General features: G+C 48.1%; 1 protein-coding gene and 1 pseudogene across 1 annotated transcript; one reads left to right on the top strand and one right to left on the bottom strand.

Annotated features, from left to right (window-relative positions):
* Nucleotides 1–1957: 1957 nt before the first annotated feature.
* LOC136545163 (protein PELPK1-like) lies at nucleotides 1958–13828 on the bottom strand. Its single transcript, XM_066537190.1, has 2 exons — nucleotides 13603–13828; nucleotides 1958–2133 (listed from the first exon to the last, which is right to left on the bottom strand). Exons 1-2 carry the CDS (start codon nucleotides 13826–13828, stop codon nucleotides 1958–1960), a joined length of 402 nt encoding a protein of 133 aa, XP_066393287.1.
* LOC136542873 (uncharacterized) lies at nucleotides 2964–10658 on the top strand (annotated as a pseudogene).
* Nucleotides 13829–21171: the final 7343 nt, after the last annotated feature.

Raw genomic sequence — 21171 nt, 5'->3', positions numbered from 1 at the left:
TACGCTGACAGGGAAAATCCATCTCCCCTGATGAAAAACCGTCATCGAATGATACCTAACGGTTCTAGTTGCCAGTGAAGGGTTTCCGCTCCAATTTTTTCCTTTTTCGACACGGAAATCTTCCCTGTTAGCGCCTGCGGTGAAGAACAAGAGGCAACCGGTGATTTTGTGAGGACAAAGATAGCATGGAGACGAAAAGATTTAGGGGAGAACCAAAGAAGTCACGGCCTCTCGAGTGCAGGAGAGGATAAGGTGGTTGAGGAAAAAAAATTATCTCGCGTGCTTTGCACTTGAGCGCCGTCCGTGTATTTTTTGGCCCTTGTCTCTGGTACGTGAGCCAGACAGGGGATTTGAGCGTGCGCTGAGCTTAGAATCCTGCATCTTGCACGCACTTGCGGTGTCGAGTTATATTCCCCTCGGTACATAGGGAAAGTGGGGGCGCTCCTGTTGGAGGATGCCAACTGAAGGGAGTACTTGACTCCGCCAGGGAAATACGGTTTTGGGTAGTGTATTCATGTCATCGGTCCACATCTGTACCTTCTCCACTTTTCTCTTAGATTCCATTTTCTTGTTTGTTTGTCATCATCTCCTGGATCACTTCCTTGTATTTCACACCACCTTTCTCCTATCTCCTTTCCTTATCCTCGCTTTCTCTTTGCTTCCTCCCGAGTCCCGAGGCCTACTGTTCTTTTCTTTTTTTTGACTGAAGAGGCCTTTTGTTCATTAGTGACGCTGAGCTTAGAGTGGGATTTCTAAGTCACAACTTAGAAGTGTTCAACATATAGAAGTACTAATTGGGAAAAAAATAATGGATATTCCTTGAAGTGAACTAGGCCCGCCCCTGATTATATAGGCATTTGAACACTGACTTATTTTAAACCAATTTTTTGCACATGTCTTCTAAAACTAATTACATATGTTGTTTAATGAAAACCTTTTTCTTTCCTTTGGAAGAGCAAAATTCAGTCTATGAACTACCAAGAAGATGCGGGTACTGACATTATGCAATGGGACACGGATATAAGCCGCGACCGGTTGCGCAACCCGTCGTCTTCGCCGTGACGCATCGTCTCCGACTTTCTTCTTCCTCACGCACCCTTCCTCCATCGCACCCTCCCCGCTGCCGTCGAGCACCGGCCGTCGTCCATGACGTCGCCATCCTCCTCGTCCTTGACCCCACGGCCGACCACTGCCCTGCCGCGGGCGCGTTCCGGCGAACCCTAGCGCGCCTGCGGCCGCCTTCTTCCCCTCCACCTTTCTGGGACGACGACCTCCGTGGCCATGGCACCCCTGCCCCTCCCTGGACCGGCCGCCACCGCTGCCGTCAAGGCCCCTAAGCCGCCCCGCCTCCTTCCCCACTGCCTGACCAGCCTGCCTCCCCCCGGCCAGGCCCTTCCATGCCCGCCGGAGTTGGGAAGGAGAGGGGGAGGAACTCACCGGCGCGGCCGCGGGCGTGGGCGCGTGGGAGAGGGAGACGCGTTGGAGGGAGAGGGAGAGGGAGAGGAGACGCACAGGAGGGAGGTCATGCCGTCGCGCGATGTCGCGACGGTCGCGGAATAACTTTTCCATATGCAATGAACGCAAAGTGGCTAAAATTAAACTCGTATACTTACAACAGCACGAAATAGCCGGGGTGATATGTGTACAATGTACAAGTACAAACACTGAAATCAAACGACCAAGTATCAGAAATTTTTTTACTTCAGATAATGTCAAAGTGAACTAGAATTTAGAATGGAGGGAGTATACGTATAAGTATATATACAACAAACATAAAAAGGACTGGAAACAAAAAAAGAAGAATTTCTCCAACCAAATCTGCTCATGAGCAGACACCATGCATACCCAGCAAACACAGGATCGAGTGATGAGCTCGATGGACAATCAGACGACAGACTGGCACTCCACGTCTCTACATAACACAGTTACACATGCATCGCCACGGAAGGATGCTTGGTTATGCCGAAGGAGGTGGCGCCAAGAATGGCTTCGGCACGCCCGGGATGGAGGGCATTGGTGGCAGTGTCACTTTAGGCACGGCGGGCATCGGCGGCAGTGTCACCTTGGGCACGGCGGGGACGGCCGACATAGGGGGCAGCGCGGCGTTTGGTACTGTGGGCACCGCGGGCATCGTGTCAGCCACCGTAGCAACACGGCCCAAGATGGAGCGCCCGGAAACCGGCCCAGAGGAAGAAGGCCCAGGAAGCCCAACCCGCGAGTATTCGGCGAGCAATGGGTTTGATCTCTTCGGCGCTTGCATGCGTGACTGAGGCTGAGCCTCTGTAAAGATATAGCAGTCGGTATGAGGAAGGGGGAGAATCATCAGACATTTTGTAAACTCTGAACCAGTTTTCCTAAACTAAGAACTCTTCCGCACTATCTCTGGTTCCCTCTTCTTCTTCTTCCGATTTCTTCTTCCCAGTTCTTCCATCTCCTACTCCTGTCGCTCACAAGTGGTATCAGAGACACCGATTCTCGGCTCCAGTCGGGTTCGGCGCACTCTCTCCATCGATTGCTCGCACTTCACCGGATTTGGTTGGTCTAACCCTGAATCGGAGCTGTGAGCTGCAGTTCCCTTTGGGGATTCCGTAATTCCAGTCCCGGAGTCGCAATTTGTGGTGTGTTCCGCCGATCTGGATCCTGCCCTCATTCCCACTCACGACCACTACACCCATCTTCAACGTCACCGTGGTGCCATGGGTCCCGACCAGAAGGCCCTGCTGGCTGAGCTCGACAAGCGTTTCGCTGCCTAGGACAAGCGATTCGATGGTCTAGAGCGGAAGCTCGATTCAACTGCGGCGTCTTCTTCCACCCGTCTAGATGCCTTGGAGTCTGCAGCCAAGGTGCTCGACGAATGGTGCCCGGGGGTCGACGGAGTCATCGACGACCTTCGCCTCGAAGTCAACAAGCTCGCAACTCTCAAGCTGGAAGTGGGGAAGATCTCCAAGTACATGGAACGCTCCATGGTAGACGGTCCGTCAGCGACTCCCGGGGTGATCGCAGTAGTGCCCGCCACCAAGTCTGCTTCGGCTCCTGCGTCGCCCTACGCCTCGCTCCGCGACGCCAAGCCCGTCGTCACTCCGCACTTCAGATCCGCCGGCTTCGGTGACATTCTGGCTGCCCCGCGCCCATCTGTGGGATCCGTAGCCCCTCGGCCCAGCGGGCACCGCGTCGACATCATGAACCGGAAAGGTGCATTTGGAGTGGTTACCACTCTGATTCCACCTCCTGGCAAGGGTACGTTTCCTTGCCCTCCTTTTTCACCGCATCCATTACCAAGCCCTCCTCCCCGCCCATCACCACTGCGTCCACCTCAGCCACACCCAGGGGGTTCTTACGAGTCCAGCTATCAAGGGGGTTCTGGGGGCGGCCATACCGACAAGCTTCCCAAGTTTGATTTCCCCAGGCTCGAGGGGGATCATCCTAAGCTGTGGATCAAGCAAGCCATTCACTATTTTGAACTCTATCGTGTTGAGTCCGTGGTTTGGGTGCAGGCGGCCACTATGCACTTTCATGGTGTAGCCAAACGTTGGCTATCTTCTATTGAGGATCAGCTTACGACAATCCCTTGGTCTGAATTCTGTTCCCAATTGCTTTTGCGCTTTGCTAGGGATGAGCACAAGCTCCTGCTACGTCGCTTGTTCTAGATTCGACAAACCGGCCCTGTCAATGAATACATCAATCAGTTTGTTGCTCTAGTAGATGATCTGAAAGCCTATACCAAACACCCAGACCCACTCTACTATACCCAATGTTTTCTGGATGGCTTGCGTGATGAAATCAAAGCTGTTCTTCTTGTTCAACATCCATCTACTTTGGATACTGCTTGTGTTCTTGCTCAATTATAGGAAGAGGCGCTGGGACTCAACAAGAGGCCTATTCGGCGTTTGGATATATCCCCTGCATATAAGCCGGCGTGGCCTAGTGCCTAGCGCTGCCTCCACCGCCACCGAAGCTTGCTGATGGCGAGAGTAAGCGGCTGGCCCAAGCTCTGCCAACCTCGGCGGAAGACAAGTTCAAAGCCTTACGAGCCTCTCGCCGTGCCCAGGGTCTGTGCATCCAGTGTGGCACAAAGTGGAGCCGTGAACACAAGTGTTCAGACATGGTGCAGTTGCATCTGGTGCAAGAATTGATGGATTTATTTCCGGAGTCTGATGCAGCCGAGTGTTCTGAGGATTCATCACCGGACGATCAGATCATGATGCACCTCTCGGTGGCAGCAGCAGTGGGCTCAGCTTCCCCTAAGACATTATCGATGTTTTACCACCGGCAACCTGCCACGGGAGTACCCGGGGCGGTGATTTGTTCGGAGGGGTATCGGCGTATGCAGGAACTCGGTAGTAAACGCAGGGAGACAACGATTTATACTGGTTCGGTACGCCGGAAAATCACGGCGCCCTACGTCCAGTGTGGGGTGAATAGTATATTGCGCCCTGCGCTATTTGTTGTGGTTGTGAGTTCTGTCGGTTATGTCTGTCACTGCCGATCTAGGGACCCCTGCCCTCCTTTATATAGTCCAGGAGAGGCGGGAGTCCTAGTCGGTTATAAAGTAGAGATCCTAGTAGGATTATGTGTAACTAGTTCTAGTAGGATTACATGTAGGGAATCCTAGTTGGACTAGGTCTTCTTCTCTCTTCTCCGTGGGAAACCCCATGGGTCCCGTATCGACAAGCCCCCGAGCATCTCATGGATGAGCTTCGGAAGCCTTCTTGTTCTTCTTGGTCTTCGTTGAGTTGTTGTAAATCCGTTCCAGGTTCTTCTTGAAGTGAAACCTTGAGATGGTCTTCTTTGTCTTTTCTTCGGCTGATGTGCACTTTTGGATAAAAGTGCACTCAGTGAGTGTAGCCCCCGAGCCTCTTGCTTGTTGGGAGAAGAAGCCAGAGGGTCCCTTTAGTCTTCTTGGTTGCTCCGAGTTCTTTTTCGGTGGGTGCAATTTTTCGTAAAAATTGCACTCACTGAGTGTAGCCCCCGAGCCTCTTGCTTTTGCTTGCAAAAGTTGGAGGGTCCAGATTCTTGTCTTCAAAAAATTTTTGGGGTTATGTATCCCGCTCTTTGTCTTTTCTTCAGCTGATGTGCACTTTTGGATAAAAGTGCACTCAGTGAGTGTAGCCCCCGAGCCTCTTGCTTGTTGGGACAAGAAGTCAGAGGGTCCCTTTAGTCTTTTTGGTTGCTCCGAGTTCTTTTTCGGTGGGTGCAATTTTTCGTAAAAATTGCACTCACTGAGTGTAGCCCCCGAGCCTCTTGCTTTTGCTTGCAAAAGTTGGAGGGGGTCCAGATTCTTGTCTTCAAAAATTTTTTGGGGTTATGTATCCCGCAGCCCCCGAGCCTTCTCCGAGTACTTTTCTTTAGAATAGAAATCGGATGAAGGGTCTTGATGTGTTGTCTTTGTTGTAGTCTTGAGTACTTGTATTCTTGGTCTTTCATCCTTGAATTCGAGCCCCCGAGCGTAGTTGAAGCGAATGCCGAGCCCCCGAGCTTAGTGTTTGACTAAGCCGTGATGCTCTTCCGAGTTGTTTTTATTCATCCAGGTCATTTCTAGACTTCTCTGGTTCTTGATGTACCTCTTCCAGGTTGTTTGCACTTCGTCCAGGTTCTTTCTGAACTTGTATGTACCTTATCCGGGTTGTTTTCTGATTTGACTAAGTCGTGATGCTCTTCCGAGTTGTTTTTATTCATCCAGGTCATTTTCTAGACTTCTCTGGTTCTTGATGTACCTCTTCCAGGTTGTTTGCACTTCGTCCAGGTTCTTTCTGAACTTGTATGTACCTTATCCAGGTTGTTTTCTGATTTGACTAAGTCGTGATGCTCTTCCGAGTTGTTTTTATTCATCCAGGTCATTTTCTAGACTTCTCTGGTTCTTGATGTACCTCTTCCAGGTTGTTTTATGATCGATCCGGGTTCTTTCTGGATTTGTCTTGGTACTTGCCGTACCTTGTTGGGGTTCTTTTTTGATCAATCCGGGTTCTTTCTGAGCTTGTCTTGGTTCTTGCCGTACCTCATCGGCGTTCTTTTTTGATCAAACCAGGTTGTTTCTGGACTTGTCTGAGTAAAATAGCTCTCAAGAGCGTGTTTTTCCCGATCTCATGGTATAGATGTAGCTCCCTTGGTTCGTGGCCGCGTTGTTGATCGCCGCAGCCGAGTTGCTGGGTATTTCAGACGAGTAGTTGGATACCACGTCCGAGCAGTTGGTTGTAGACACGTCGAGCATCCAGAACTCGTCACCGACTAGTTTGTTGGTTCTGAGTAGTAGTCGAGGTAGTCATTGAGCATCGCGGCAGAGTCAGCGGGTTGTTGTAGTGGCCTGCTTGCTTCCAGTCGGATGGCTTGCTTGTTGGCCAGCTAGAATAGCTTGTCGACACGAATGTACGCATCATGTACGAGCCTTGATATGTACGTGCATGCACATACATAAATAGTGCACAAACGCCTTGGCCTTGCCTACTTCTTTGGTCGTTCGTCTTGATTCATGGCCAGTCCTCCGTATCCGAGTTGATCTTGATTTTGTACCATTCATGCTGAGGTCTTCGTATCCGAGTTCTTCTTAACTTTTTGCGTTCGTGTAGACTCGGTGTACTTTTGTCTAGCCTACAGCTTTGGGTTTTCTTGTGTGCCTTCCTCTTTTTGGCTTGGCTTCCGTATCCGAGTTGTTATGTAGATCGCGTGTTCTTCTTGCTTAAATCGTATCCGAGTACTCGGACTCCTCGGTCGAGTAGTCAATCTTGGCTTGCTTGTTATCTGGCTTGATGTACGGTTGGACATCTCGTGTGTTCGAAGTAGTCGGACACTCGAACGGATAGGTTGCTATCTTTGGTCTCGGACGGCTTGCTGCTCGTGGCTTGGTTCTGATTTGGCTTTGATATTTCAGAGTTGTAGATGTGATGACAGCCTGTATATGACTTGATGTGTGCTTGCACCTTGTTGGATCGTTCGTATCCCATCATGATTGATGGCTTCCTCATTTGCATGCATGTAGATCCGTATGTGCATGTGTATTCAGTGTATATATGCATATATCTTAATCTTTTGCTCGCTATTGCTTCCCGGACGTCATATGTGCATGTCGTGGTTGTACTCTACCCTGTAAACAACTCTGTGCGTTATCCTGATGAAATCCCTCAATTTGTCGAGTACTTTTCTTTTCTTCCTCTTTTGTGATCCGTCGAATGCTTTGTCCGCGCTATGACTTGTTAGATGTAGATCTTTGTGTTGACAACCTTTCGTCTGCGCTATGTAAAACGACTTTGTCTTGCTGAGTACTTTGTCCCGTTTTCGTCTCTGCTCCTCAAAACAACTCTGTGCGTTATCCTGACGAGACCCCTCGATTTGTCGAGTACTTTTCTTTTCTTCCTCTTTTGTGATCCGTCGAGTGCTTTGTCCACGCTATGACTTGTTAGATGTAAATCTTTGTGTTGATAACCTTTCGTCCGCGCTATGTAAAAACGGCTCGGCATAGAATGTCGCCTTGACAAACTTCGGCATCTGAGTGCTTTTTTTGAGTGGCGCTTGTGCTTTTCTGAGGAAAAAGTATTCCTATCTGGATGTAGCCCCCGAGCCTCTTGCTTTTCGGAACGAAGAGCTGGAGGGTCTTTTTAAGCTTAATTTCGGTCGACTAGTTTTAGGTGTTAGCTTTTAGCTACCCTTATCGGCGGGCTTAAGCGTCTTTTCAGCTATTTTGCTCTCGGCCGGGATGCTCAGGCATGTTTTCAGCCATTTTGCTTTTTGTTTCGGGTGTTAGCTTTTAGCTACCCTCATCGGCGGGCTCAAGCGTCTTTTCAGCTATTTTGCTCTCGGCCGGGATGCTCAGGCATGTTTTTAGCCATTTTGTTTTTTGTTTCGGGTGTTAGCTTTTAGCTACCCTCATCGGCGGGCTCAAGCGTCTTTTCAGCTATTTTGCTCTCGGCCGGGATGCTCAGGCATGTTTTCAGTCATTTTGCTTTTTGTTTCGGGTGTTAGCTTTTAGCTACCCTCATTGGCGGGCTCAAGTGTCTTTTCAGCTATTTTGCTCTTGGCCGGGATGCTCAGGCATGTTTTCAGCCATTTTACTTTTTGTTTCGGGTGTTAGCTTTTAGCTACCCTCATCGGCGGGCTCAAGCGTCTTTTCAGCTATTTTGCTCTCGGCCGGGATGCTCAGGCATGTTTTCAGCCATTTTGCTTTTTGTTTCGGGTGTTAGCTTTTAGCTACCCTCATCGGCGGGCTCAAGCGTCTTTTCAGCTATTTTGCTCTCGGCCGGGATGCTCAGGCATGTTTTCAGCCATTTTGCTTTTTGTTTCGGGTGTTAGCTTTTAGCTACCCTCATCGGCAGGCTCAAGCGTCTTTTCAGCTATTTTGCTCTCGGCCGGGATGCTCAGGCATGTTTTCAGCCATTTTGCTTTTTGTTTCAGGTGTTAGCTTTTAGCTACCCTCATGGGTCATCAACTTGCTTGATGTAGTCGAATAGCATGATGAAGTCATTGGACAGCTCGTCCGAGTTGTTTGCTGATGAGTTTAACCAGACGAGTGACTGTCATGTCGAGTACTCGAAACAACTCGGAATGTGTTGCCGGGTTCCTAGAATTTGGTTGCTTGCTCATGACTTGTCGGCTTGCTGTAGGTGGTCTTCTCTTTATTGACCGTATAGCTTGTATTTCTTGACCTTCTCTCGTATGAGCATGTCGTATGTATAAATCAATGCACAAACACCTTTGGCTTTGCTTGCTTGCTTCCTTTGTTAGCTTCTTACATGTCCATGATGTATTCGTATACGAAGTTGTAGCAGTACAATTTGTTTCTGGATCAGAGTCATCGGACGGATCGCTCGCTTTAGGCTTGGACTACTTCCGCGCTTGATGTAGTCGAGTTCTTTTGGTACGACGTCGTAACCTGATATTCCTCTGTTCTGCACTGATTCGGTACTTGTCTTGGATAGAATTGGCTCTGGACTTGTACGAACTTCTGTTGCTTGTTCGAGTAGGAGTAGGACTTGTTTCTGGGTTGGACTTGAATCCGCGTGAAGATGAGCTGTATATGTGCATGTCGTATGGATGGTGACGTGTGATGTAATTCCTTTGGTAGAATACTTGCTTGCCGTGTGGTGCTTTCTTGCTTGCATGCTTCCTTCCTTCTCTTGCTCGTGGCTTCAAAGCAATTTGAAATGTATACGTATACGCAGTTGTATACGGTCTTGGACTCTTGGTGGTCGTATCCGAGTGCGGCTCAAAAACTATTTCCATAATTGATGCTTGCTAATCCCTTTTGGTTTGTACGGTGACTTGGTTGACTTTTGCAGGAAATCCTTGTTTCTGCGTGTTGCAAGCTTGCTGTTCGTAGCCTTACAGTGCTTGCGTTCCTTGACAGGTTCCCGTGCGGGTGCCACATCTATCTGTGGTCGTTGAGGCCGAGAACCCTGCATCTGGTGTTGATCAGAGTAGGACCGGTCGACTTTCTTCTTCGAACGATGGTGATGATGAGTGTGAACACGGCGAGTTGTTGACAAGATCGACTAGAGCTGCGGCGAGTTGTCGACGGGAGCCGACGAAAGTCGCGGCATGTCTTGATCTTAAGGTCCACCGAGCTCTCGAACGCAAAGCACCGAGAACCCCTACCTGGCGCGCCAGCTGTCAATGTTTTACCACCGGCAACCCGCCATAGGAGTACCCAGGGCGGTGATTTGTTCGGAGGGGTATCGGCGTATGTAGGAACTCGGTAGTAAACGCAGGGAGACAACGATTTATACTGGTTCGGTACGTCGGAAAATCACGGCGCCCTACGTCCAGTGTGGGGTGGATAGTATATTGTGCCCTGCGCTATTTGTTGTGGTTGTGAGTTCTGTCGGTTATGTCTGTCGCTGCCGATCTAGGGACCCCTGCCCTCCTTTATATAGTCCAGGAGAGGCGGGAGTCCTAGTCGGTTATAAAGTAGAGATCCTAGTAGGATTATGTGTAACTAGTTCTAGTAGGATTACATGTAGGGAATCCTAGTTGGACTAGGTCTTCTTCTCTCTTCTCCGTGGGAAACCCCATGGGTCCCGTATCGACAGACATTTAGCTTGTCTGGACACATCCAAGGTCACCCTCTGTCTATTTTGGTGGATTCTGGTTCATCTCATACTTTCTTGAACTCTGCATTGGCTCAGTCGCTCACCGGCATCAAGGACCTTCTGTCCCCAGTTCAGGTGCAAGTAGCTAATGGGGCCATTTTACAATGCACATCCTTCTTGCCCAGTGCTCATTGGTCAGTGCAGGGCTGCTCCTTCTCCACCGATCTTAAGTTGTTGCCTCTTTCATCTTATGATATGATCCTTGGTCTTGATTGGCTGGCCAGATTTAGCCCGATGCAAGTCCACTGGGCTTAAAAATGGATCTACATTCCTTACGAGGGAGCTACAACTATCTTGATTGGGGATACTGCAGACCTTCCGGTGGGCTCTGTCATTCAACTCTGTTTGGTACAGCCTCCTGAGTCTTCCCAGTCAGTTTCATCGTTGCATCCGGCTGTGTCAGCATTGTTGGATGAATATGCTCATCTCTTTGAGCCAGTTTCAGGATTGCCTCCTAGCCGGCACTGTGACCACTCCATTCCTTTGATCCTCGGGGCTCAACCAGTCTTTGTGCGGCCTTACCGACATGCTCCTATTCTGAAAACAGAAATTGAGCGGCAAGTTAATGACATGCTTCAGTAGGGAATCATTAAGAAGAGTACCAGTTCTTTTGCCTCTTCGGTTCTCTTAGTAAAGAAAAAGGATCAATCCTGGAGGTTTTGTGTCGATTACTGTCAACTGAATGCAATTACAGTCAAAGGCAAATATCATGTTCCTATCATCGAAGAATTGCTGGATGAGTTGTCAGGGGCAGCCTATTTCACAACATTGGACTTACAGTCCGGCTTCCACCAAATCCGCATGAAATTGGGTGATGAATTCAAAACCGCCTTCCAAACACACTTTGGTCAATTTGAATTTCGGGTCATGTCCTTTGGACTCACAGGAGCCCCGGGTACCTTCCAAGATGCCATGAATACCACACTGGCTCCCTGTCTCCGGAAGTTTGTCTTGGTCTTCTTTGACGATATCCTGGTCTATAGCAGAACATGGGAGGAGCACGTCGTTTGAGTTGTTGTCTACGGATCAATGGAAGCTGAAAATGTCCAAATGCTCCTTCGCTCAGACCAAGCTTTCTTATCTCGGACATATCATCAGTCAGGCTAGTGTGGATACTGATCCATCCAAGCTAGAGTCTATTTCCTCTTGGCCAACTCCTGGTTCAGTCAAAGAACTCCGTTCCTTTCTGGGGCTTGCCGGCTATTACCGACGCTTTGTTCGCCACTTTGGCATCATTTCAAAACCTCTAACCAATCTCCTGAAGAAGCAGGCCTTGTTCATTTGGACTCCTGATCATGACTCTGCCTTTCAGACATTGAAAACTGCCCTCTGTCAAGCTCTAGTGCTGGCTCTTCCCAATTTTGCCAAGCCTTTCTCCATTGAAACTGATGCATCGGAGTCGGGTGTCGGTGCGGTTCTCATGCAGGACGGTCACCCCCTGGCATTCCTCAGTAAAGCATTGGGCTCCAAGTCACGTGGCTTATCAACATATGAAAAAGAATTCATGGCAATCTTGCTTGCTGTACAACTCTGGCGTCCTTACCTGCAGTTTTAAGTTTGTGATTCTTACCGATCAGAAAAGCCTGACCCAGCTCACTGATCAGCGGCTGCATACTCACTGGCAACAAAAGGTTTTCTCCAAGCTGCTGGGCCTCCAATACCGCATTGTATACCGCTCCGGTTCTGATAACAGGGCAGCGGACGCATTGTCTCGTCACCCCTCCCCTCTAGCTGTGTGTGCGGCCGTCACCTCCTTGGTACCCTCCTGGATCTCTGCAGTGCTTGCCAGTTATCGACAGGACTCTTTTGCTACTACCTTGTTGACCAAGTTATCGGTGGACTCAGCGGCTATACCTCATTATTCCCTTTAGTCTGGCTTACTCCGTTACAAGGGCCGCGTCTGGATTGGCGATGACCCGGCATTCCAACAACAACTTATCTCCCAATTTCACTCTAGTTCCTGGGGTGGCCATTCTGGCATACCAGTAACATATATGAGGCTCAAGCAATGTTTTGCATGGAGAGGTATGAAAACTGCAGTCAAGCATTTTGTGCAGTCCTGTGCCATCTGTCAACAATCCAAGTATGATAGATCCAAATCTCCAGGCCTCTTGCAGCCCTTGCCGGTTCCTGATTCGGCATGGCAAGTGATATCGATGGATTTCATCGAGGGACTTCCATTATCTCAAACCTTCAACTATGTGCTGGTAATAGTCGATCTACTGACCAAGTATGGCCATTTCATTCCACTCCGTCACCCTTTCACTGCTGTCACAGTTGCTAAGTCATTCTTTCAGCATGTTTATCGATTACATGGCCTTCCGAGCTCTATCATTTCGGATCATGACCGCATCTTTACAAGTCACTTTTGGTCAGAACTGTTCAAGCTAGCGGATGTCTCCCTTTGCCGCAGCACTGCTTATCACCCCCAATCCGATGGTCAGACAGAGCGGCTTAACCAGTGCCTAGAAACTTATTTGCGGTGCTTTGTCCATGCTTGCCCCAACAAATGGAGTTAGTGGTTGCCCTCTGCAGAATTTTGGTATAATTCCTGCTTCCATTCAGCCATTGGTCACTCACCATTTGAGGCGCTATATGGATATCCTTCGCGTTTCCTGGCTGTTGACATTTCTGCTGTCTCACATCCGGACGTCGTTGGTTGGGCTTTAGACCGTCAATGGATGGACCAGCTTCTCCAACATCACCTCAACTGGGCCAAGCACCGGATGAAGAGGTAGTCTGATCAACATCGATCAGAGCGCAGTTTTGCAGTGGGTGATCTCGTCTACCTCAAGCTACAGCTGTATGTCCAAACTTCCCTGGCACCTCGCTCCCATCAAAAGCTTGCTTTCCGCTTCTTCAGACCATTCCGTATTCTGGCTCGTGTCGGTTCAGTGGCTTATAAGCTTGACTTGCCCGCTCACTCGGCGATTCATCCGGTTTTTCATGTTTCACAACTGAAGAAGGCTGTTGGTGCCAATCATCAAGTAATCCCCACCCTACCGTCTGACTTTGCCATCCACTTGGCTCCAGAACAGGTTCTGCAGACTCGTATGGTCGCCCGTGGTCCTTCTACTATACCTCAGGTACTTGTCAAATGGAACAATCCGCGGGGCATTGGCTACCTGGGAAGATTTTGAAGCTGTTCGCCAGGAGTATCCACGCGCCACTGCTTGGGGGCAAGCAGTGTTCCAAGGAGGAGGGGATATCAGCCACCGTAGCAACACGGCCCAAGATGGAGCGCTTGGAAACCGGCCCAGAGGAAGAAGGCCTAGGAAGCCCAACCCACGAGTATTCGACGAGCAATGGGTTTGATCTTTTCGGCGCTTGCATGCGTGACTGAGGCTGAGCCTCTGTAAAGATATAGCAGTCGGTATGAGGAAGGGGGAGAATCATCAGACATTTTGTAAACTCTGAACCAGTTTTCCTAAACTAAGAACTCTTCCGCGCTATCTCTCCCTCCTCTTCTTCTTCCGATTTCTTCTTCCCAGTTCTTCCATCTCCTACTCCTGTCCCTCACACATCGGCGGGAGGGTCGCCGTGGGGACCGCCGGCACCGTGGGCATCGGTGGCACGGTGACCACGGGAAGCGGTGGCAAGGCCGCCGCGGCAGGCACCGCAGGCACGGCGGCAGGAGTGGCTGCCGAAGTCGAGTCGGCAAGGAAGCGTGCAGCATGGCAAGTGCTGCTGCCGGCGAGCATGAGCGCCATGACGAGCGCCGTGGCGAAGAGAGCTGAGGCGGCAGATGCCATGTGCGATCTTGATTCTTGATCGGCCGGTTAATAGTAGGCCGTAGTTGCTAATCGCTAAACTAGCTACAGGAAGGAACTCTGTTTACTAGCAGTGATGCAAAGGGCATGCGCAATGGGGGTCAATTATAGGCCACGGCCTGTGCAAATTGGTCGTCACCGATGAGCTTTTGAGTTTTGATCACCTTCCGAGCCATACGGTTTTTGTTTAAGAGAGGGTGGTGGATACCGGCCGGTTTGACGATGCTTCTCTGGTAGCTCAGCTTCTTACATGCAGGACACTGACACTAAGCTGTGCCGCATATCTGCATATCTGGTTGGTTTCTAAACTATATATCATGACATCAGCAGATTTGTTTTGTAACATTAGGTACAAAAATAGTCAATAATGCAAGTAAACTAGTGAAGGTAGAGCTTGTGTGATTTTAATTCAATTCACAATAATCCATTGCAAAAGAAATTTCACAAAAGCTCCAAGATGCAAACACACATGCCGTCAATTCAATCACTGACGGACATGCATCTAATTTTTTTCCTTGAATAAAGCAAATTGTCGGCCTTCTTTTTAATTTATTTTTTTTTGTTATACTGATCGGTGCATGTAACTCAATATGATCTTATAGCTAGAGATTTTGAATTTAAATCCTAGTTAGCACAATTAAATAAAAAATACTTGCTGCTTGTTTCAATTCCACGTATGAAAGGAGCCCCTACGTGAGAGGGTGTTAAAATATATAGTGAATTGTTCGTCTTGCTCGTCAACCTAACTTTTGGGGTTATACTGGTTAGTGCATAAAACTCATTACTTTCTAACTTATTTCATTCGTATTTGGAGCCCGATAGAAAGCCTTGCAGAAATAGGCCCTTCGTACGGTGCCAAAGGACATGGTGTTGTAGGTATACACCATGGTGCCATGCGCATTGGCGTAGTGTTTTGGCAGGTGCTCAAACTACGTGACAAGGAATGGCTCACGAGTCACCACGGACCACGTCATATGAATTGGGCTAATGTCAATAAGCACGGCGCCGTCGGTATTGGTGCCATGCACGCTTCTCACCAAAAGCGCTAAGGGCTATTACGCCATGCTAGCTAGGGGACTAAAAAGTAACGAACTTCAAAAGCACGTGCCCATCCCCTCCATCGTCTCTTTGAACATGGAACAAGCAAAGCATTTGCGTGAATGGACACGCTAAGAAACGGCGCACGGCGGACGACGTCATATGCATATATTTTGGTCGAAATGTTTTGACTCACTAAAAAATTAAAATACCTTATAATTTAGAATATAGAGAGAGAGAGAGAGTAGAAAACAGTGGTGTTGAAAGAAGTGTCCAGCTCCCACGACAGGCTGAGGAAATAGCCCCTAGGGGCAGCGGATTCACGAACTTTGCCGAGAGCCCCAAAAACACTCGGCAAACCGTTTGCCGAGTGTTACACTCGGCAAACGACACTCGGCAACTGGTTTATCGGCAAACGTTGTTTTGCCGAGTGTTTTTCGTTGGGCACTCGGTAAAGACTTTGCCGAGTGCCCCAAAAACACACGGCAAATATTTTTTGAAAAAAAATAAAAAAAAGCATCATCCATCGGAGGAAGAAAGGGCGCCGCCGGATCCTGCCACCCCGCTAGCACCGGCGCTGGTCCGCCACCGCCGCCACCAGATCCAGCCTCCCCGCGCCGCGCCACCACCGGAGGGAGAGAGAAGAGAGGGTGCCACCGGAGGAAGAAAGGGCGCCGCCGGATCCGGCCACCCCGCTCGCACCGGCGCTGGCCCGCCACCGCCGCTCGTTGGATCCACCAGCGCCTTGGATCCGCCGCCGGAGGAAGGAGGCACCGCTCTGGATCAGCCACCAGGAGCTCTGGATCCACCGCTGGAGGGCGGCGCTATGGGGAGGGAGGGGAGGGAGAGAGAGCTGAGGCCGGATCGGTGCTCTGAGCCGCCGGGGCGCTGCTCCTCTAGGCCGCCGGAGAGGCCGCCGAGGATCCTCCTTGCCAGGGCACCCGCTGGGGCTCCTCGTCGTGGGGCCGGGGCTCCTCACCAGGGCACTCTCCGCTGGGGCACCTCCTCACCGAGGCCGGGCCTCCTCCTTGCCAGGGTGCCCACTGCCGCTGTGGGGGCAGAGAGGGCGAGCGCCGCCGCTGTGGAGGGAGAGAGGGCGAGCGTCACCGTTGTGGGGAGGGAGTGGAGGCTGCGCGCCGCTCGGTGTGGGAGAGGAAGTGAGCGCGCTCGTCAGGGTCGGAGAGGGAGGAGGGCGGGGCTATGCCGAATCCGGGCCGGAGAGGGAGGAGGGGAGGGCGCCGGAGGAGGAGGAGGGAGAGGGGAGCTGGGAGGGGAGGGAGGGAGGGGCACGCGGCGTGCGGGGGTGACGGAGGGCGCGGTGTGCGGGGTGACCGAGGGGGCGGTGTGCGGCTTTTATTTCCAGGGAAAAAAATTTTGCCGAGTGTTGTAGATCTAGCACTCGACAAAGGGTTTTTATTTTTTTTCTTCTCCTTTTTTTCAGAAAAAGATTTATATTTCTTTGCCGAATGTTACAGATCTAGCGCTCGGCAAAGATTTTTTTTATTTTTTTCTTCTCCTTCTTTTCTAGAAAAAAATATTTTATATTTCTTTGCCGGGTGTCGTAGATCTCGCACTCGGCAAAGATTTTTATTTTATTTTTTTCTTCTCCTTCTTTTCTAGGAAAAATATTTTATTTCTTTGCCGAGTGTCGTAGATCTAGCACTCGGCAAAGATTTTTTTTTATTTTTTTCTTCTCCTTCTTTTCCAGAAAAAATATTTTATTTCTTTGCCGAGTGTTTTTTTTACACTCGGCAAACCTGCTCTTTGCCGAGTGTTTTTTTTACACTCGGCAATTCCCCTATTTTGCCAAGTGTTTTTTTTGCCGAGTGTTTTTATTGTAGCACTCGGCAAATCACTTATTCGCCGAGTGTCCGAGGGAATACACTCGGCAAACATAAAAACACTCGACAAAGAGCAGGATTCCGGTAGTGCAGAAAGACATCAGTTAACTCAAGCACACGCACGTGCCTTTTTCAACTTTACAACGGGTAAACACAATCACTATCTATTGAAACTGAGTCAACCTCTAGTTAGTTTCCTATATATGATGATTATACCTTTTATTATACTTATAGGCCTTAAATTTGTTTGATTTGATTGAATACAAAATGGGCCAAGCCCAACTAAATCCAACCCATTATATAAACATTTTTAGACCAACATCTCTTTCCAAATAAAATACAATTACACATGAACAAACTTTAGGTTTTCTTACTGTTGCGTGGCAAAATTCACTTCATATCAAACTGCCAGTGACAGTGAGATACAGATACTGTCATTCTGCAATTAACAAAGTACCAAAAATAAACTCAAACACATGATACAACACACGGGGTAGCCGAGCACTCCGTACACACGTATACACTTACAAGTTATAATCACTGACCACCAACCAAAAGGGAAAAAAAAGATGACAGAAAATGATCTGACAAAATTTAACATAATATATAATTTTAAAAAAAACTCAATACAATATATAGAAGTATACAGAATCACATACATACATAAAAAGGGAACAAATACAACTTGAAAAAAAGGGAACAAATACTGTAGTAATCAAGTGGTGCACTACTTGCTTCACCTTCACTGCGGCTAGGAATACACACATAGAAATCCTAATTAAGATCCATATGCTGAACTAATAGTACATGTCGATATTATGCAAAATCCGAAATGAGCATCTTGCCTTCAAAGAAAAGAAATCCTCATTTAGTGAACACTACCACAATCCTGAATTACCTTGAGGGCCAAGAATTTTCTTGAGTGCCAAAATGAAACCGACAAAGAAAATGTGGTTTCCTTGGTTGTGAACATCGACCTCCAAGGAAATATGTATTTCTTGGATGTTGAAGTAAACCGCCAAGATATCCTCATTTAGTGAACGTGTACGTCGAGTATGTGCATCATTATATGCCCTTACCAGATACTATATGATAAATAATATATTTTTTGTATTGATTACTAGAGCACAGAGATGCAGAATATGGCACATCAGAGAGTAATTGTTGAAGGCTTGCATTCTATAAGAATCAGACTTTCGAAGTTGTTTTTTCTTTTCTCATGCATGATAAATAGTTATATAGGCCCCATACATATCTTCAATTTTTTTTAAACAACGGCAAGAGCTTAGTTGTTCATTAAATTCGAAGAAAAAAAATGACCCATATGTACATTTTTTAAAGAAAAGCACAAAAATGAGTGGTTAATATATAATTGGATCAACTTATTCACGTGTTGGGATATAATCTATCGGAAATGAGCATTGTTTCTACTTATATATCTAAATAAGTGCATCAACTCCATAAGGACAAATAAGTATGCTTGTTTTATTTGCACCAAAGTTCTCTCAGACAATACATGTTTAATAAGTCCATTAAAGGTAGAGAGGATCTGCCACAAAATCTTCTCTGGCAATACTAAAAGTGAAGGATTTAGTGGGGGGAAGGAGATTAATATGATGCCCTAGGAAAACCTTATTTTCTGATATATTATTATTGTTCCCTAGAAGCCTTTCGTTTAGAAGACATATTCATCGACCTCCAGCACGTACTCACAAGTTCAGGGTATATGGAACTTTTGAGCTAACATTCAATATCTTCCAATACAACCCAATACAATTTCATATATATCTTCTTTGTTTAATTTATGGTCCTTTCATCCATATCCAATTAATTGACCTTCCTGCTGTCCTTTTCAAATAGACAAACACAGACAAAATAAAACCAAATAAAGTCCTTAACTTATTTCCTTTAGATAGTCAAAGTAGTACACAACTCCTGACCTCTGTTTATTACACCAACATCCATATAAATACATATGGACTCCTTTGGACAGCAATTATATATCCTGACTTACCCACTACATCATTAGTGCTCATCAGTCATGGATGCCTCTTTATTATTTCTAGTATAACTAGCTAAGCAAGCTATATATATTACTACAAGATCGAGTAAATTAAGTTATTCATTACCTCGGAGGCAAGACATATACATCACCTCGAAACCTCAGCACACGTACATACTCATCATCGCTTTTACACTCTCACTGCTGCTAGCTGCTGCCTAGATCATCATGCCTTTGCATACTGCAGATCCGTTAGTTACGCAGCCGGAGCGACGTCATAGTCATCATCGTCATCGTCGCCGGTGCCGCGGCAGCCCCTGAGGTTGCCCTCCATGGGCAATGCCCACACAAGGCGATCGCAGTACTGATCGTCAGACCTGGCCATAACCGCCATGCCTACTTCTCACCCCCCTCGACCTAGCTAGCTATTAGCTCGAGCAAGAAGAAGCTAGAGTGGTCAGTGACGAGTGAGCTAGCAGTACTGTGGAGCTAGTAGCTTACTAGTGTGAAGCTCAGAAGCTCTAGCTAGCTAGCTAGCTACTTGCTTGCTTGGTTGTTCGAGGAGGGTTGGCAAGCAGGTGGGTATTTATAGCCATTGTCGCCGAGGTCTCTCCTTGGCGTCCGTGCGCCACGTTGCAGATCGGAGCGAGAGGTCCAGATCGAGCTAGCGCCTCTTCGCAGAGAGCAGGCCTTCATGGCTAGCTAGCTCGGTTAATCGCCAGGAGGAATCACCGGCCGGCCGGCAAGTGGAGAAAAGATCTCACAGTATCTGGGAAGATGGACGAAAGATGAAGACACCATGACATTACTGGTGCAGCATTGCAAAAGGCACCGCAAACAGATCTCATCTCTCTGTAAAGCCAGAGGAGCACAGATACCCATACCCCGGCTCTCCCTTGCTTTTCAGTTTTTTTCCAAGGACACATGCACAGCGATGTCCGGTTGGGCCCACCTCGACATCTGACGTGGCTTCACGGCGTTGGATTTTCTGTGCCAATATAGCGAGTTACAGTAGTAGTACCATTATATGTTAACAAAAAAAAAAAAAACCGGTTGCGTGAGTGCCAGGTCGCCTATTCTTTTTCAACAGTTCAGGGGCATATGCATGTGCATTGTTGGTACGCTGGCTCCTCGGTACGTGGACGTACTTAGTTGACACTTGACAGTGACCTAGTTAACAGCTGACAGATCTCGAAAAGTTTAAGAATCACTTGGCCATTGTCACCTAGTATAGTCTTATTATCTTGTGAGTAAATCAAATGTTACACAGTCAAACAATGTGCATGTGAGAGTGTTTGCACGTAAGTGCCCACACATGTCTTCTAGCTAATTCCATAAGTTATCTTATTTCCTTATCAAATCATTTATAAAATGCTAAAACATGACCGCTAAACTCAGAGCCTATTTGATGCATATGGCTAATTGTTGTCAGCTAATGTTTAAAATAACTAGCCCATGCAAACAAAGGGCTAATAGGTGGGTTAATTTTTTAGCCAACTCTCCAATTTTGGCTAAATTTTAGTTCTAGCTAAAAACCGTTCGTACCTTATTCAAACAGGCCCAAACATGTCCTTAGCCTGAGTGTTTCTTCACCCTCCTCACACAAGAATGCTTTCATCCCCTTCTTCCCCCTTCCATTGTCCACAATATATTCATTGTCACCCTGAGAGGAGGTTAGGGTTTGTCTTTGGGGTTTGAGCTCAGACGAGCTTTCCTTTAATCCTTGGTCATAGATAGAAGGTTGGGGAGGAAGGCTGGCTCAACAACGGACGAATGGTGGGTAGAACAGCAAGATGGTGACGCCGGTGCTGCTTGGTCCTTAACGACATAGGGTAGCCATTTGGGGTGTCTAAGAACGAGGTGATTCACCCCGCCGAGCCAGTATAGGGCAAGAGTGGTGACGGATCCGGTGGGTGGTTGAAATCAAGCATTAGTGGCGTCGCTCACGGAACAATAGATGGTGACATAGGTTGGTCAGGGTGGTAATGCATGACCACTACGATTGACGGCATGGAGGCAAGAGTAGCAGCGATTAAGTGGCCCACTCAGGTGGAGGGTGGTACATTGGTACGATGGATGGACGTTGATATGGAGTAACACCGGGCGACATGAGCCAATTAAAGAGAAGATTATAGAGAAAGAAGAGCGCAAAATGAGAATTGGATTACAAAAAATGACACCAGGCGTGACAGCCTCCCAACATAACATGGCTGGATTGGATGTCCATAGATGCATGGCCCAAATATGTGGGTATCTAATTTGACAATATGGATTTCACCAAAGTGCGTTAATTAATGAAACTCTAAATCACTAATAATCATGCATTACTGAACCTTTTGGCAAACGCAAGAGAGAGAATTTGGCGCTTGAACGGGGCCGGGGCCGGGGCCGGGGCCTGGGCATGCAATCCAATCCACACCAAGCACACGCATTGTGTGTTGCAT

Source organism: Miscanthus floridulus, chromosome 3 (genome assembly GCF_019320115.1).
Source record: "Miscanthus floridulus cultivar M001 chromosome 3, ASM1932011v1, whole genome shotgun sequence".
Lineage (NCBI taxonomy): Eukaryota > Viridiplantae > Streptophyta > Magnoliopsida > Poales > Poaceae > Miscanthus > Miscanthus floridulus.
Note: the sequence above shows the minus strand (reverse complement) of the source record. Positions and strands in the feature narration are given on the sequence as shown.

Coding starts and splice junctions, on each gene's coding strand:
- LOC136545163 (XM_066537190.1), bottom strand. CDS start 13,828: ATGGCATCTGCCGCCTCAGCTCTCTTCGCCACGGCGCTCGTCATGGCG. Junction 2,134..13,602: donor CCCCACGGCGACCCTCCCGC/CGATGTGTGAGG, acceptor CGGTGGCTGACA/CGATGCCCGCGGTGCCCACA.